This window comes from Fulmarus glacialis, unplaced genomic scaffold, assembly GCF_000690835.1.
Source record: "Fulmarus glacialis isolate BGI_N327 unplaced genomic scaffold, ASM69083v1 scaffold2049, whole genome shotgun sequence".
Taxonomy (NCBI): domain Eukaryota; kingdom Metazoa; phylum Chordata; class Aves; order Procellariiformes; family Procellariidae; genus Fulmarus; species Fulmarus glacialis.
Genome location: NW_009235048.1, coordinates 20020 through 39295, shown reverse-complemented (window position 1 = coordinate 39295; position 19276 = coordinate 20020). Strand labels below are relative to the sequence as shown.

General features: G+C 37.4%; 1 protein-coding gene across 1 annotated transcript in view; it reads right to left on the bottom strand.

Moving 5' to 3' along the window:
* The window catches only part of LOC104082644 (S1 RNA-binding domain-containing protein 1-like), a gene marked incomplete at its 5' end in the record, with an annotated part of 54176 nt that overhangs the window by 16422 nt on the left and 18478 nt on the right, over positions 1-19276 (bottom strand). Inside the window, 2 exons of the mRNA XM_009585845.1 lie at positions 1586-1762; positions 4375-4481. Coding sequence (XP_009584140.1) covers positions 1586-1762; positions 4375-4481 — 284 coding nt within the window. The remainder of the gene's footprint in view (positions 1-1585; positions 1763-4374; positions 4482-19276) is intronic.

Below are 19276 nucleotides of genomic sequence, written 5' to 3'. Positions count from 1 at the left end.
CCCATCCCACGGACGGGGGTGAGTGAGTGGCTGTGTGGGGCTTAGTTGCAGCTGAGGTTAAACCACGACAGGCAGAAATGCAGACATAACTTTCTCTTTCCACATCAATTTTTAAAATGACTACTATTTGTTAACTTCCAAGTACAAAGCAACAAAAACTAATTCACACAGCACTCTGTAGCCATCAACATAATTAGAGAGGACAAAAATGAAACCTTCTCAAAGTCCATTTCAAAAATGCTTGGTTTTGCCACCTGGGCCCACAAGAAATGTTGTGGAGATGATGGTGTTAGAGCTTTATTTTGGCCTCAAACTCTAAAGTTATAGCAGATTTGTCAGGTTATACAGTGTTCTCAAGTTTTATGGAATCTGACTAACATCAGAAGCATGTTGCAGCAAGGAAAAAAAAATACAACGTTCTTAAACATTTCAGTGAACTTTTGGGGAAAAAAAAAAGGTGTCAGCCTTTTCTTCCTCTGTTGTATTGCAGCATTCACTAGAACAGATCCGTGCAACATAAGACCTATCGATCATCTATAGCCTTGAAAGCTATTTCTTTGGTCTTCTGGTGCTTACAGTGTGCACCGTTTGGCCTGCAGCATGTGCCTCCCTGCCAGATGGGCAACCAATCTGTATACCTTCTACCTGGGCAGTAAGCCAGTCCTAATGTGCCTACCTCCTGCCTGGAAGTTACGCGTGTGCTGTTTGGGCAGCAGCAACTGGGAATACAGTATTGCTTCTGAGCATTGGGTTGGCTAAAAAATAGCATGCGCTTCCCAGGAAAATATTTTTTGAGAAGTGGCTAAAGGGTGGGGGATGGTGCTACCGCTGTGCCCTTTCTTAGTTCTTTATATTGGAAGGAGAAATGGGAAAGGCAAAATTGCCCTAGAAAGGGCACTTTCAGTTGTGGAGAGGAAGGATTTCAGGTCAAGGGGAACACAATGAATGGTTGCAAGAGGGGAAGGCTTGGTACAGAAACAGGGAATGAGATGGCAGGGAAAAAGGATGACCCACTATTGACAAACTGGACTTGGGAAAGGGCCTCACATATTTGAGACAGAAGGCAGCCACCTCACACTTGCTAGGCACAGGAGTATAACATAAACAGAGTTTGATCCAGGCAGCTATTCAACTTTCTCTCTCCAGGTAATGGAACTGAAATTCTCCGAAAATCCACTCTACTTTACTACCATTACATTCTGCAGAGTAATCTTTACCACATTAAAATTAATTTACAAATCTCTAAATTATGTCTGAAACACAAGACCAAGGTTTTAATATCATGACAGTACTGCATGCCAAATTTCTTCTACCAATTCAGTGGCAGAATTTATAATTAAACTTACATACTTATCGAAACACTGACTTAGAGTACTAGGCTAATAAGCCATGATTATTCAGAGGAAGAACTATCTTCAACCATTGACTTCAAGTTTATTTGTTAAGATGTTGTCTTTCAGAGTGCAAAGGCCTAGAATTCCTCAAGTCTCAAGCCTGAATACAAAACAGAAAAGGGGAAAAAGTCTTCTCATAATATTTTGGATAATTTACTCAAGAGATTCGAGAGAGCTAACATCTCTATTACCTGCAGAAGGTCTTTATATATTCTTGATTGAATCTGATGAAGCCAGCGCACTGTTGGAAGGATTTGGGACCCAGACCTTTAACTTCCTTGAGCTGTTCTCGGTTTATAAATGGTCCATTCTTCTCTCGCCATTCAATTATATTTTTAGCCCTGTTAGCATTCAGTCCCGCAATGTGTCTAAGAGAAAAGTTTACAGAATACATTTATTACCATTGAACAGGCATTAATACAAGTGCTATCCACTACAAGGATACACATTACTGTAGAAAATTTGGTTCACAAAACTTAAAAACGGCTAAGAAATTTGTAAATAGACTCCCAGACCAAAGGCATCGTCTGAGAAAGGATCCCTTCTCTTAGTTCTGTGGAAGGAATCCACTCAAGTCAACAAAACCTGGTGCAGCAATACGGTTCCGCACATACCTAACTAGTAAGCCAGGGACATGTAATTTATGATCTGTTGGCTATTTCTGTAATGCTAATTCAATTTGTCACATCTTACGGCCTGCCCCCAGCTGCCCTCTTCAGGAAACAACGTGGGAGAAGGGTTCAGGACAGATAAATTGTTCCTGTGAGAACAGCCCCCTCTCAGCTATTCTCTTCCAATGGTACCACAACACCTTGCCCCAACATGAAGGGCTGACGTCTGCTATCCAGAAGGAAAGTGGCTGGAAGCAGCTTGCCTTCTTCACACAATTTAACAGATCCACACAGCTTGTCACTTTTCTCTCAGCTGCTCTTGAGATAAAAGAGCAGCTGGGAACAGGCTGTATGAGGTGTTCTGAGGGCAACTCAGATCTGGCAAAGAACTTACCTGTGAAGTGCAACTGCAGTTAGCCAAGTTCCTTCAGGAAGCAGTGGGTTTGCTGTACATTTTCTGTATGTACATGTGAGTACAACTTTCTGTATATGGAGTATGTTAATCATAGAAAGAGGGAAAAGAGCTGTGGTGGGCAGTTACTCCTGGCACTAGAGAAGGAAATGTCACCCATCTGGCTCTATATATCAGTTTCCATTGCTTTAAGTCAATGGCAGCAGAGATCTGTTTGTGGAATGGCACAGGCTGATTCTAGAAAAACACCACCAGCAAACCTGGCAAGAATAGCCAAAAATCGGGAGGGGGGGGAATTAAAAAAAAAAAAAAAAAAAAAAAAATCTTTCCATTATTCTCATCCACAAGAAAAAGTTAAAAAAAATCCAAAGCTGGTGAAACCTCTGAAATAAATTGAAGAGACACACCTTTAACCATAGACACAAAATATTAACCATTAGGAATGGAATTTTCTCAGAAAATTTCTTAGAAACATTATGAAATCCGGCTTATTTACACTGAACATGACACAGTTCACAGAATTTTCCACTGATGATCTCAAGTCTTTAAGTACGATACTCAGCAGTAATGCAAGTACTGTAGCATTGTCCCTCCTTCCACATGTAATATGTGTCAATAAGTGTATTTGATGCATCAGAAAGCACAAGCAGAAAGCCCTGTTAGCTTTCTAGCTAGGGTGACAATTTCATATCCTGTACATCCGAGAGAAACTTAGACCCCGTCTACACAGAGCAGCAGAATTGAACTGGTGAGGATCAAGTTAGATCCAGAACTTGACGCAGCATGTACATACAAGCATCACAAGCCAGGTTAATTAGACCAAACAAAGTATTTAGCCAACGTGGTTACCACCTGTAACCATGACTGGACAGTGTCACTCCACGTTCACAGTTTTGTGGAGACACAGCAGCACCTCAGCCTGATGCCCTCTGCTGAACTGCACAATATAGTTGTACCCTGCAGAAGGCTGACAGTGCTCACCCACAGCACTTGCTCAGGTAGGGTTTTATTCACAAATGAAAGCTGGTCAGCCTCATTTACTGCTTGCTTGCTTACTAATAGCTGATCTAAGCCTGAAAGAAGGTAAGACAGAAGGTAAATCAGGAGTCAGGCTACGCATTAGATACACACACAGAAAAAGAATATGGAAGACTAAGTGGAAAAACAAAAAGAATAGACAGAGAGCCTCTTCAAAGTATGGAAAGATGTTTTCAAGAATGAAAATAAGGGGTTAAAAAAAATTAAAGACAGCTAGCAAGAATACATTTTTTGTAACTTTGATACCTAACGTAATTGTCACTATCTAAATTATGGACGTTCTTTTTCTTCCCCTCCTACTACAGAGGAAGACAGCAACACTTTGCTCTTCTGGGAGGCTGCTCAGCTAAACGATTCTCAATTCTACCCACTCAAAAGAGAGATTGAGTTTTTAATTTCTAACCAAGAGAAATAAAATCCAGAACATTTTCCAAGTAAATATGGCATAATTACCTCAAAAAAAAAAAAAAATCAGTAAAAAGGGATAAATTTTTCAGCAGTTTCCCCTTAAATCTTTCCTTTTCTCCTTTCCTCACCCAACTTTTACAACCTGTTCCACTTAGCAGTACCTATAAAAATACCTTCTAAAAGACAGAAAGTACATTTGAAAATCCCTTTCTCAGTGTAAAAATACAAATTAATTATATCAAGTTTTTCTAAAATTGCAGTGTTGATTCAAAATTTTTAAATATCCGTTTATCTCCGAAGAGTAGTTTTACCCTGGAGAATCACACATACCCTTAAAAACTGACTCTTAATGATCCAGTGAAATACTGTCTTAATGTGTCATTTTCATGTAATTGGCAGTTTAACACAAGAGCCATTTGCTCCAGCTGAGCTTGAGTCAGATGGCAGACTAAACAGAGACTCTGTGATCCAGAGCCATGTAATTACTGGAATAGGAAAATGTTTGACTCACCTTAATAGTATTTCTGAGCAGATGTTAATATCAACTCCTACAAAGCTGACACACTCTTCAACCACACTGTCCAGAGTTGCTTTGAGCAAAGTCTGTGATACATCATGCTGAGAAACAAAAATGGAGATATCGGGTTACTGAAATATTGAAGCGTACATAAATAAGAACTGCAAACAATGCTAACATTAATAAAATAGTTGCTGGGACTTATCAGTATCTTATGTGAGGGTACCAGTTAAACACGTAAATTGTAGAACATATTTTTAAAAGGTCTCCAGTACCTCTTTGCAACATCTTTGTCGTGATACAAATCCCTAGAATAAGACACTCTTCACATTACTGTATTTTTTTTGTTCAGTAACTATTCCCCTGCATCATGTAAAAACAAAGCTATATGAAACACATAATGATTACTCAAAAAGGAGTAATGCTTGTGTTCATCTACTATGTCTCGTCCTAAATCTGACATTTATTTACCTATAATATCGGTTTATTAAAAATAAGACAATATTTTAAAAATAAGGAGAAAAGATCACAAATGCTGTACTTTTGCACCTGCAGACACAAATGTTTGCAAAATTGTCCTATTTATGAGCATCACACTACAGTACGGTTATTATTTACTACAAGAACAAGCCAGGTATTGTATGAGGGTGGGCAATACATAAGGTACATATCAGCCCTGCAGCAAAAAAATGTTTCAGATTTTGAACAGATACTTCTGGGAAGATTGGCAGGTCCTTGACCAAAGCACTACTAATGGAAATTCTTCCAGGTTTTCCATTATTGCTCATAGTGTTACACCTTCCCCCCACCCCCCAAAAGCAAATCAGTCACACTTGTCAAAGATAAAAATTCTGAAGCTCTAAGATTTCTTTTCCTCCACAATGTAGGCGTACTTCAATCTATAACTTTTAGTTCCCACACAAGCCCATCAGCGCTTACAAGTCTGACCTGGAGGGAGAAGCCTCTCTAAATGCAGGAGCTAATTCAATCACTATGTCGGCTTAGCTTCAGGGCTCTTACACGTCACTCTTGTAAATCTGGGTTGATCTGTTGTGGTTTTGTGATGCATACATTTAGGACATCAAGCTGGATCCGAGCCAAGACACCAAACACTTCATCCACTACTTTGTTTTACCTTCTAAGCCATTCAGATCTTGTAAAGATTTCATAGTTAAATTTAACATGCCAACAGCATCGATCCCAACCGACTAATATTGGTAGTTCATCAAGTAGTGGTTAATAACTGAAACAATCGTAAAACTTACGGCAATGTATTTCATAGCCCCCTCATTTCAGGGAATGGTAAAGTGATGTATTTTCATGATGCCATACATAATAAAGTTACTTACAAATAGGAATTGTAAATTTTGCCAATACTACTCCTCCCATATAAAGTTCGCATGCAAAAGCCACGTACATGCATAAATACCTGCATTTGCACACAGTCTTGGCCTTACAACCACAAAGCTTACTTGTACACTTTGCAGATCAAATGTCAGTTTCTACTTACTAATGTGTTGCTACTATAACACAATGGCTTCTTTCCTGAATAAAGAGATATAAACAAAAAACCACACCCTAAAAAGAAGTCTTATGTTTCTATTTTTCTGACTTTTTGAAGATGCAGCTTCTCTTAGTGAGGATGTTCTATATATTCCCTCCTCCTGCCATCAGCCAGGTATGTACTAGAGCTAGAGGCTTCTAGCGCTCACACATGCTTATGCAAGGATGCATTTATATAACACAGTACAAGATCCAGAATAAAACTGTTCAGAAACAACACCCACTTTTTCTCTTCTTTGCCAAGTAGAGCTGCCAAATACTGGATTTTCCATGATGAACCACAAATTAAAAATTTAATAAAATAAAGATACTAATTTAACAATTATTTTCATTATGATGGAGGAAGGCAAAAGGAGAAAAAAAATGCAGAGTACTCAAAATTTCCGTCTGCTTTTAGGAAAGGCTACTGACTCCAAGGTACTTGGAAGTTGATTATCATATAGTTTCACAAGTTCCATTAACAAGTTCCCTTAACTGTAGCAGTTCTTGGCCACCTCTAAAAGAAGTGTGGTCTAAAATAACTACTCTGAATATAAAGTAGGGCCTGTGGCAGAGATTGGGGTAGACTGCTGTTTCAGTCTCATTCCTAAAGAAGATGATCATTCTTCAGATGGAATAACACGCAGTTAGGTCATTCAAAACTGAAACATTCGTCATCGTCTCTACAATGTCTTATAGCATTGGGTGTAGCAAAGAAGGTAATCCACAGATTTGGCCTAATCTTTCTAAGCAGTTCTTTGGATGAGACTTGAGTCAGCAGAAGCTTTATTTCCAGTCTGCTGACAGTGAACTTAGATAGCAATTCAGTCAACTGTAATCCCCGCTAAACCAGGAAAGGATATATCACAACCAAAAGCAAAGTGTCCTGAAATACCTCTGCCAGTGGAAGAAAAAACAGTGCTCACAAAACCTCAGTCTCAAATGCGAAGTTGGCACCTGAAGACTTAATTTTGCAGATGCAATAGTTTGTGTAAAATTCAGGTGACAGAACATACACATTTTGGAAAAACTGTGATATTCAACTGTTTAATTTTTTTTGCCAGGAAGACAAGGAGCTCTCAGGTCTCTCAAAGATGATTTGCATCTTTTAACTTTATTGCTGCTTGACAGTCACCATTAAAAAAACAAAACAAGACACGCACAAATTGTTCTTTACTACTCCAACACATAACAGTCGTACCACTTTGAATGGACATCACAGCACATATGTGAAGGTAGGGATAATGAAAAAGTGAATGGATAGATCTGACAGAACAGGATAAGCATAAGACAGCACGGCTAAAACAATCCCTAAGCTACCCATACCTCACAGAAGTAAGATACATTCAGCTAGTGAATGATGTTAAGTTGCAAACACTAGGAAAACTTTCCAGATGGCAAAGCTGCCTCCAAGATACAGCTACTGACCATCACAGTTTCCTTTTGCTATCATGAAGAAATTTCTACATCCCTCTTTACATTGGTGCAAAGCACAGAGAAGTGTTATGAATTTTGTTTCTAAAAGTAGTTAATTAAAAACACTATTATCCCAATATCATCGTCAAGACTTCCTACTGCTAACAGGTTACACTTCAGAAAGGTTTAAATTGCAGTGCATTTTCCCATCTTCCAAAAATTTCACTCACCTTCTCAAATATCAGAGGTTAGATGATATTATATACTTCTATGTACGATTTATATGTACTGGGGTGGTATCAGATTATTCAGACACTACTAGAAGCACCCATACTCCATACTACTCACTCGTTACAACAGGTCTGTAAAGACAGGAAACCCTCTCAACTGTTGCATTAAGCGCATCAGAATATAACCTGCACAGATAAAGCCCAAAGAATTTTATGCTGCACAGCCTCCTACAACCCCTCCACACACCAACATGGTCGCATCAGCTGATCCCCTGCAAATCCTTCTAAATAAAACATTTTCATATTAACACTAACTCTGAATGCACCCACCCCTATGCATGAGGGTGTCCCCACTAAAACAGTATTGTCTTTTCTTTTTAATCAGAATACTCTTATTTATTAACTGTCTTTATCTGTGGAACAAATACCACAACTGCCCCTACAACTCCCCTTACAAAACCAGAAGAAACTAGGTCCCTCAGCCAGCTGAACCATTCGTACCAGGAGCTTCCTCAGAGTCAAGCACAAAAGATGCCCCAACAGCTATGCATCACAAGTAAGGAACATGTCCTTTGGAGTGATTTTCAAACGTCATCTTGAATTTACCACCCAAATAAATCACTAAGGTTTTATTAAAAAGATACTCAGAAATGATGACCATTAAAATATTCACTGCTGGAATAGTAGATCTGGAGCAGAAGACTTCATTTTGTGTAATGATCTCCAAGCAATAAAAAGGATTGATTTCCCCCAATTTATGGAAACTAAGGCCAGCAGAAATACGGGACTTGCCACAAACTGCAGGATATCCACTGCAAATCTGCAAACTTTCATTTATCATAACTCTACAGAAAACAAAGCCACCTTGCTTCATGGATAGCATTAGGAAGTACTTAGACATCTGTTTGGTTTGAGTTTTCTGCCCTTAGAAATATCAGACACTATAACCGTATTTGAGCATTTGTTTTCTAAGGAATCATCAAGTGAGCCAGGGATCAAGACATAAAATTAAATTACTTAATTAATTGAAACTGCTATAGTAAATAATTGTAATTGACCAATAAATGAAATTCAAACAATACAGTTTTCTAATATTTTTATAAAGAGTACCCCAAATATCTCAAATGTAACTTACATTCATGAACCTGGAAGAAAATCAAGGGCTGCTATTTTGATTTCTGATCATGATTACCGCTCAAATTAGTCTGTGGTAAATTTGTTAAAATTACCAGAAAAAGAATACTATATTGCATATTTTAAAACCACCATTCCGCAAACGCATGCTAAAAAAACCCCAAAACAAAACAATATAACTTCATTTCATGTACTTTCATTAAACACAGCACAGAATGTTTAACACTAAAGAACAGTGTTTAAAAACACCTCTCTATTATGCACATTAGAGTTTTGTCCTATTACTGTATCCCTCAATACTTCAGCTATCTTTTCTTTTTACATGGTAAGAAGCAGAGAGCAAGGATTGTTGTTTCACTCGCTTTCAAGAGCTACAAACACTCACTGGAAATAATTAACATTACCAAAAAACTATCTGTTCCTTGAGAGGGTGCTACAACAACTGTAATTGAAAGCCACTTTCCAATTTCAAAAACCTGTTGATGTACACAAAAGGAAGGCAGTTTGTTAAATAGCCTCTCAGCTCAGTTATTTGTAGCAGTATACCAGTACAGACACTGTAAAAATACATTTGTCATCAGCATGACAAAATTATCTAGTCAAAGAACCACTGTTCACATGAAGCCCAGAGGCTGTACTTTGTCAATCTGCATAAGCATAGATGGTGGACCAGCAGACTGACTAACTTTGCCTGACCAAATACACTAAACACTAGATTACTAGTGCTAGACTAGGACAACCCTAACTGGAAGCTTTTACATGGAAGTAAATTACAACTCTAAGCTTACCTTTGGCAACCTAAAAAAACCCCACAAATACTAAAACAATACACTATAATGCATTTGGTAACCTTTTCCTGGCACCCTATAAAAATAATAATTTCATATAATACGGTATGATTGCATGTGTCTCAGAGACAAATTCAAACAGCTTAAAATTCTACTGCTACACACAGCAATTATTAAATACTTATTATTTTATGTTTACAGACATTAGTAGACATTGACACAACCAGCCCGTGCATCATTACTACTTTACAATGCCCAAGAGCCAAGCAAGGCACCTTCCAACGCAGCTGAAGAAGAATTATTCGTACCCTGCAGAGCCCACAAATGTAATGCAGACATGACCTAATGATGCTGGTCACAAAGCAGTGGGGAGGAGAAGAGTTCTCAAGTCTGGGCAGCAACCTGCAGGTTCTTGACCCAGGTTCGGCATTATTATATTATAAAAAGATCAACATTCATCCTAAATAAGACCTAGCTGCACATCAGACAATCTATCTTCGTTTTTGATCAAGTTATACCTCACTTGTCCTTCGAATCCAAAAGTCAACATTCAATGAAGTAAATGCAATTTAATTTTTTCTGTCTTTAAGTAAGTCCTGAAACACTTCTAACACCTCATAAAACATTATTTTGTTGGTACCTACCATTAACTTCTGTATCCATGAATTTTAATATTGGCATGTGAGACTAGCCAACATGCCTCCTGAAAAAATACTTTTTCCTCTTTAAAAAGTGGTGTTACTGTTCAGCCTGAATGACATTTACTGAATGAGAAATTAGGTGGGACAACACATTCTAAGCAAAGTTCAAAACTACATTATTTTACAGAATTCAACCCATGGAAGTGTGTTTTAAAATTTTAAAAAGTGAAAAACATTCTCTACTGGTGCTGTGGCCTACATACAATCAGCTGCATTTCAAATGCTTGTGAAACCACAAAAGCAAAATGCATTCAGGACAAGCTCTTAAGTACGGCAGGGCTAATGTAGCACAAATAGTCTAATGATAAGTACCTTTTCATGTGCAGAATTAGAAAAAAAATTAAAAATGCACTTTACATGTCAGGTGGAAAGATTGGAAAGTTCAGGGGGGAGTTTTAATCTCTAGCGTCCTCTGGAAAATCCCTTTCAGTTAGATTCTAAGAAAACAAGCTTATCCCTCTGATGTTTGATAAAAGGACCTAACTTCAAGAATTTCTTTTGAAGATTGTTTGTGGTTTCTCCAAATGTTATATTGTTATAGGATATATTGTTATCCTATGTACTTAACTCTGACTCATTTCTTGTTTTCAAAAATCCAAATTCTGTTTATTTTAACAGCATATTACTATCACTGAAATATCCCAAGAGAGAGAAATGGATTTATATTTTCAACAAAAATGATAAAACAAAAACAAAGTCTGTCAGCTCTGACATTAAAAAAAGAAAACAAAAATGCACACTTGATCATGTAAATGCTTTAAGTCACTTGCAAGTTGCTGGAATTCATCTTATGTTTACTTGTGCTTGTGTCCTAACAGAAGCAGTAATACTGCTAAGCTTGTTACACAAATTCAAATCCATTGCTAATATGTCTGATTTCTAAAGCTAACTTCTTTGACATGAGCAAGCTAGCAGAAAACGACATATATCCAAAACCATCTTCCTCTTTCCAGAGCAGGTACCAGTTTTCTCCAACGTATATTGTTATGCGACTAAGGGGCAGGAATCTGTATTGCAATTATAATCAACTGCATAACTCCTGGAGATTTCAGTGGGACATTTTCTTTTTCCAATTAGTAGCAAAGGTGATCACCCAAACTGCTAGGTGGAAAGCCTACATTTCAATTTCAGTCCAAAACTGTATTTTGGGGCTGTTACAAATATAGGGGATACCCTGCAATACTACAGAAAGATAAAGCAAGAACCATCAGGAGTAGAGTTTCATAGATCACATGGCTGAAAGGCAACAAATTCAGCTGGGGATTTTCCTGAAAGGTGCTGAAGGATAAGAGGAGAAAAAAAGATTACACTGATAGAGGGAGAAGGAATAGAACATTTCTAGAGGGACAAGACAGAATTCATGAAGCCCAGGTGACGCTGGTCATCTGTGGGAATTCTGTTTAGTCTGAAGTCAGCAACCGTCCATCCCCCTGCAGCAGACAGCTGAGGAACAGCAGCTCCTGGATATAAAGTTCCACCTCAGAGCAAGGGGAGCCCCTAGGAGATGTAAGGAGCTTGGTAAAAGTCTATATAAATACACACACTTCTTCCAGCTTCACTGAAGACGAGTTGGGGTTCCTCTCACTCATCTCTAATGAGGAATGTGGTACTTGCAATATTATTAAAAACTACAACAGAAACGCAAATTCATTTAAGGGTATTTTCTAGAAAGGAAAGATTTGTACAGTTGATACATATTTTATCATATCCTAGATGTCTAATGTAAGCAACTTCTTGTGCAATGACATTCAGCAGTTTTTTAATCTCACACCATAGAATCATAGAATCATTAAGGTTGGAAAAGACCTCTAAGATCATCAAGTCCAACTGTTAACTCAACATCACCATGCCCAATAGAATTAGTCATGATACAACCAAGAGGGAAAAAAATTTTTTCTTTAATGTGACACCACCTCCTGAAACACTTGCTGGAAAAAGCTTTTAGGTAACTTGAATTTCCTCAACTCCTCGGCCGCCCTCCCCCCATTTTTTTTTTTTTTTAAAGCAGATCAGTTCAAATTGAATATGCTTAAAGAACACTTTCAAATCCTGCTCTTTAGTTCTCTCCCTCTCTTCTATTTGGCTCCTCCTTTGCTTTCATCGGGCACTCCTCCCCTCTGCATCCCCAACCTCTTCCACTGCATAGCTAAAGGCAAAAATAAGCTAGGAATGAAACAAAACGCAAGACACTGTCCTGCAGAAGACACAGTCAAACTCAAATAAAGCAAGCTTATTCTCTCTGCTTACTGAAAAGCATGCACTTCATTTTGATTGACATATGGCAACTCAAAAAAGTCACCCAGGGTAGTGTTTATTGAATGACTCAGGGAAGACTGAAAGCTGACAGAAAATGAGGAAATGTGAGAAAACAGAAGTTTGTTCAGTACCAGTGTTTATGGATTTGACAGGAGGGATACATAAGCATCCATTGTGTCATTCACATCTTTGATAACTGAAACCAATTTCAGCACTACTTATTACATGTAACAGCAAGTTATATTTAAAGCAAAGCATAAATAATTGACAAAAAAAAATCTCTACGATGTAGTAAGTTTGTGCCTTTTTAAAAATCTGCTTTGCACTGAGCTTAACAAAATTTGCATTAAAATGTATATTTAGTACTTTTCTTATTACATATATAGCACAAGCAAAATGTTTGCACATTGGAGGTTGAAACGTTGACAGGACTGAATAATAAATTAGCTGCACTAACTTGTCAGCACTAAAAAATTAAGTTCTCAACAACAATTTTTATAAGTGAACAAGAACACCAACATTCCTCTCATTCTCAAAACCAAGCAACACTTCAGAACCACCATCACTATTGACAGTATATGACTGTTACTCCTAAAGTGATTAGCATAACATAAAAAGTGAGAAACCAGAACGAACTAGTAGAATGGCATAAACAAGAATAATGCATGTACTACCCTGTACATGGAAAGAGCAATTAAGTACTCTTACAATTTTTTTTTTTTTTTAAACAAGTAAGATCTTAGCAGTTAGGAGGGAAAAGCACAAGTCAAAGAGCACTTATTTTCCCAGTATCCCTGACAGACGCTGTGATTTGTAGCCTCATAACATAACCCTTACTTTTATTCAGGGTCTGGAAATTCCTTCAGAAGGCTTATTTAAAACATTACAAAAATATAGTGTTTAAATTATTTGTAAACATACAACATAATATAAAATTCTGTAGTGCAACAAATTAATAAAACTTGCTTGGAAGATAAAGTTTTTTTAGGTATTCTCTAGCAGAAGATTTGTAAAAAATCATTGCTTTACTATTCCTGACTTACAAAGTTTACAAGTTAATTACAAAATTAGAGCTTTCAAATATTGCATATATGAATATATTCATTGCAAACGTGTAATCTGATAGCAGATTACGGCATTATTCATTTTAAAGATTGACCTCTATTTCCCTTGCAAAATCTTTTTTTCATAAAGGATCTAAAGCTTAACCAAAACAAGTTTTAGGCAAGCTTGGGAAATCATAAAGAAATAAAGTATTTGAGAATTTAAGATTTAATCATTTAGAAACTCCTAAAAACATTTTAAAACCAGATGTCTTGATGAATTATAAAAGCATTTAGTCCAAAACGCAACTGCACTGCCTCACGTTTGGTTTTGCTAAAGTTTGTACGGTAGGGGGAATAGAGTTCTCTATTTGTACAAACATTTACAACTGCGAGCTGGTATATCATTGAGCAAGAAGGGAATTAAAACCATCTCTGATTTTGCAGCACTTATGTCTGCCTCCCACCATTTGCAGAACAACGTGAAGAGCAATACAGAATCAAGGCCTGCTCCATTGAAATCACTGGCTGATGTCCCACTACATTAATTAAGAACAGAAGTTCAATAGAAGTTTTATCTGTGCTTTGCAGGACTGGGAGTTAAGAGATGAGATACCAGACGGATCAACCAAATGATTAGATAGGCTTATTCAATGTGTGTCTGCTTTGGCAAATTATTATTTATATTACAAGAATCCGGAATTTTTAAATATGAAAAAAAGTATCTTTATTATTGGATGTTCCTTTCTGTATTGAATTTGTACTTTAAGAACACCATAAGACAGTTGTTCTTCTAAATAACCTAGATTAAGGCATCAAGCTTTGGACTTTTCCTCACACTAGGCAGAAGCTGCTCTGATCAAAAATTAGACAACTGAGACACCTTAGATCAGCTATGGCCAAGCTTCACCTTCTGGAACACACAAAGCTTGGCAAGGAAGCTCAAGTGCAAGTCTTGTAGTGAGGTCTACAGCACATGGCGTCTAGGCTGATGCAAGGAGCAGAGTTAATCCAAATCATGGCAAGATGAGGAAGACAGCCATGCCTAGCAAGTCATCATCACTAACTCTGGCCCAAGCAATTTCTACCCTCTGATGCAAAAGAAGGATACATGGACAGCTGATGCCATTCCCAGCCTGCAAACTCATCTCAGAGCGAGATATAAGGATGGAGGTCTCAGCCACACAAAGATTTGGTGTGTACCACCTGAGGTTCAAAGGCAATTCTTGCATCCAAAGGCAATCCTGCAAATACACTCTTCTAAGTTTACCCAACTGCAACAAAGACCTATCAAAGTTTACTGATAAGCCACTTCAATATTGAGCATATGCTTAAGTGTTTGCAGGATTCAATCAATTAAAAAGAATCTAGTAGGAGATTGGAACTTTTCGGTAACTATGGTAGACAGTTCAGTAGACTTAGAACAACAAAAATAATTAGCTTTTCATATGATTGTAAAAACTAAGAAAAGTTCAAGGAAGACAAAATATGAAGCTCCATTAGAGGAAAAGTTTCAGAAAACCATTCTATTTTTAACCCTTTAAAAACACAGGCAGTGAAGAATGTGAAGAGGAAAATGCAGCCTAAAAAGTAATAGCATTGGTGGTTCTGTGCTGCCTGGAATGCTCTTCCATCACAAAGTCAGAACAGTTTCTTCTTAAAATTGTTAGCTTAGCTTATTTAAAACAAAACAGAAAAAACCCTAGCCAGCCCACGTCCTAAGAATTAATTAAAAAAAAAAAAACAACCAAAAAAACCCCAAAACATTTGATGTGCAGGTTAAAAAAAGTTATACAAGGGTGTTTTAATTGCAATATTCAGACTGCTCTGTCTTCAGGTACGTTTCAGTGCCAGACAGAAGACTCTTGCTTCGTGACTCACACAGGCAAGGATATAATGCTTTCAGCAGATCAGGGCTAGCTGCAATTCTGAAAAGGGGTTAGCATCATGTCACAACAGAAATCAGAGTTCAGAGATGTGGAAGCTTATCAAATCTCAGCTTGCTAGTTTTCTACCATAGCAAAGCTCTCAAGTTCATATGCCACAGTTGGAACACACACAGTTCTGATACAGATTTAAAATTTACTTTCAACAATATCATTTTCCGTTTTAAAACAGACATAAATATTGAAAGGTTTTAGCTGAATCAGGAATTCAGTGTTTCAATATTCCTTTCTAAACATTTACATATATGAATAATTCTACATGTACATAAGGAATTCATTTGAGGCGATCTGCTTAACAGGCTTCTGTCTTCATTTGAGTTCTATTTTCATTTCTGTTAGCCTTTTGAATACAGAAAGACAGAAATTTGTGAATGTTTTACAGTATAAATATAATTAGGACATCATTAGAATATGCTATTAGTTTGAAATAACATGTATATGACTTTGCCCATCACGAAAGACATAGGATCCAGTTATATGAAGTTCTATGATTTGTGCCTCACTGTCATTAGCAATGAAAAAAGCTGAATTGACTAATTCAGTCTTCTTCAGGACATGAGACCATTTCAGTTGGGAGCATGTAAACAGAGTTGAAGGTTTTGAGGATGGAAAGTAAAATCCAAAGTCATTCCATTAATTTTTTTTTTTTAAGTTACTTTTTTTTAAGTTGTGTTTAAGTAATTGAACACAACCTTTTAAACAGGTTTAGATTTGGGGTTTGGGGTATTAGGCAACCTGAAAAGACATACCAAATAGCTGCTGTATACAAGGATACACATGGTATTTTTCCAGTTACTCATCCTGTAACTAAGAGCAAACCAGTCACTGAACTCAATCTCTAGCTACCACTTTTTGATTCCCTAGATCCTGCCCCTAAGAGTCTAGGAAATCTGCACATTAGAGTAGTGCATTGTCAAAAACTCTGAAGTCCTTTCATAAAACTTCAAAAGTACTTTTAACTTCTCCCAAACTTTCAGTGGCAGAAAATACATAGCTGGTAGTACAGAGATACAAAGTGGTGACTTTTGGTTTTGGTGTACTTACTCAGACTACTTTGACCTGTAGGTGACAGAACTTCTGGGAGATATTTTCTTACAGTAACAGTTCTGGTTTTGCTAGGATATTGTGAAATTAGAACAGCAATAACCTCCCCTGCCACAGCTACACATACACACACATTGCAGAACCTTTAAACTTCACACTACTGAGATATAGGTACCTGAAAACAGTCCCAGTTTTACAGATGATAAATCAAAGCCACAAGAATTTCTCTTGAACCAAAGTAGTAGTAAATGAAAAAGAACGGACTACAATTCTTCATTTCCTGTCTGCAACCTGTGCATCATTACCCAGAAGCAAACAGCACACATTTTACCTCTCCAATGTTTTATGATGTTCATGCACTGATCACTATGTTCTCTGATTGCACGGTCCAGGGTCAGCTTACAAATGTTTTTATACCTTTGTTTTGAGTTGTCCCATGCATCAATGGGAAACAAAACATAGCTCTAAATACCCTTCGCTTTAGAAGCTAATAACCACTTCTCATTAAGCAATTGTCTTAGTTATCACAGCTAGAGTAAAAAAAGTGCTGTAACTGAATCCATTACATCCTGCTCCAGAGGAAGCGCTCATACGCCCACTTCAGTCATAAAAATTAAGCGCCCTCTTTCATCAGTTATTTTCAAGTAGGAATCAAGATTTTAGATGCAACTACGCTATTCTCTCAGACTAACAGATTTAAGGTCTGGACAAGAAGCTGGAAAACAAAACTATTTAATACCACAGATGTAGTCAAATCCTAGCAGTGGGAAAAAATGTCTTCAAAACTGATCCCAAGTTCTCTTGCTGCTACTTAACTGCTAGCAACATCAACTAGATCACCTTACATGCATAACCAAATAGGATGAATGGCTCTGAAATTGTTTCAGTGAAGTATATTCCTAAGATACTGACTTTGTAAAACAGGTATGTGGAAAAACTAAAAATGGCCTGCACTTTGGTTTGCTTTGTTTTGTTTTTTTCTTTTAAGTCAGATGGGATTTATGAGGAGCAGATTTTTATTATTGCATGTATACTTCTAAAAGAGAACTGGAAACCAACATCCAAATGGTTCAAGTTATATGCATACCGATGACCTCTAGGTATGAGGTATGGAAACCTGGCGCAAAGTATATTGAAATACAGATAGTTAGGAAAATGAGAAGAGAGCATTGCACATAGACACTACATTATGTGACATCACATGAAAGAAATAATTAGTTCCTCTTGAAAATGTTTCTCAAAGGAAGACAAAATGCTCCTAGCCACATCAGCCATTTTGAAATTTATGCTTGGAACAAACAAGAAGCTACAACTGATAATGTTCTTCATGATGGCTTATGCACAGATATCTTTAAGTACTTTCAGTCTTCTCCATCATTTGATTCTAATGCCTCAGAAAAGAAATGGATACCTCATGATTCAGATTTTCAGGAGAGTTTAATTTCTTCCTCTTTCTCTTCCCATCTGCACAGGCTGCACCTCATTGCACTACAATCTGCATTTTCTCAATCTGAAATTCTGTCTGCAAGTCTTAGCCACTGAGAGAGTTCTCCTGGATAGCTGCAGCACTATAACATTTCCAATAGCTACTAACCCAGAAGAAACAAATTCTGCAAACAGATTGCTATGCAAAAATTACATTATTATACAACAGCCTGAAATTTTAGCAACAAAATTCCTTTGTCACATACAAGAGTGTTCTAATAGAGTCCAGTTCCAGCTTGCTGTCTCTTCAGATATCAGGAATGTAAATCCACACCAGCTTTTTCAGAAGACTATTGAACTTGCCCAGAATTCACTCTCATTTCCAACTGAGTCAATGGTTTCATAAAGCATCTTTACATCATTTATATATTAATCAATTTGTCTTAGTTATGTACCTCGCATTTTATGACTGGAAGAAAAAAAGGCAAAAAACCCACCCACATAAAAATGCCATTCTGAAAGCTATCTCTCAAATTCAGGATGCAGACACTCAAAGACAGAAGCCTTAGCACAGTTCTTCCCAAAGCCCTGAAAAACTAAACCCCACAACACATTAAGATATGCCATTTACTTGGGACACTGGTTTTGCAGAAAAGATTATGGAAGAAGCATAGTGGCTTACTAAATAGAGCTGGGAAATTATATGGTACCTAGTAATAGCAACATGGGATCAGATCTCAGGATGTGATAAACCAGAAAGTCTGATGATGTGTACACAGAGGGAAGGCATGCTATGAAAATAAAGATCACGGACATACTGTTTTGCACACACTTCAGGCCAAAATCTGTACCATTACCCTTCTTACCCACACTTACAAGTGTTTTCAGCAAAATACCTGGGTTCTTTAACAGTGCTACTCAGAGTAAAGTACTTCTAACAATGGCCCTCAGGTAAGTAAGGAAAAGCTATGGCAAAACCAGATTTACCTGAGATATCCCTAACATATTCATTCATCATAACATATATACCTAACATTCATCAACATGGCTTTACTACACTACCGGAGAGAGAAGCAGTTGCAGAGACAGAAGAGAGCAGGCAACCCTGCCAACTTACATTTTCTGAGAAGACAAGACAGAGAGCATGTTCAGGAACGCTGTTTCAGAACAGCCTAAGATTAGAAGTAGTGTTTCACTATAATTTAGGAATGAGTGGGACCTGTCACTGATATAAACCTATTCCACTGAAGAGACAGAAATTTAGGAGGGCATAATGGAAATAACATTTCCTTAACTTCCCCCCTCCAGTTCATTAATATATAGCTGCATCCATCAGCCAAATTAAAATAAAATGAAGGACGACGACTCAGC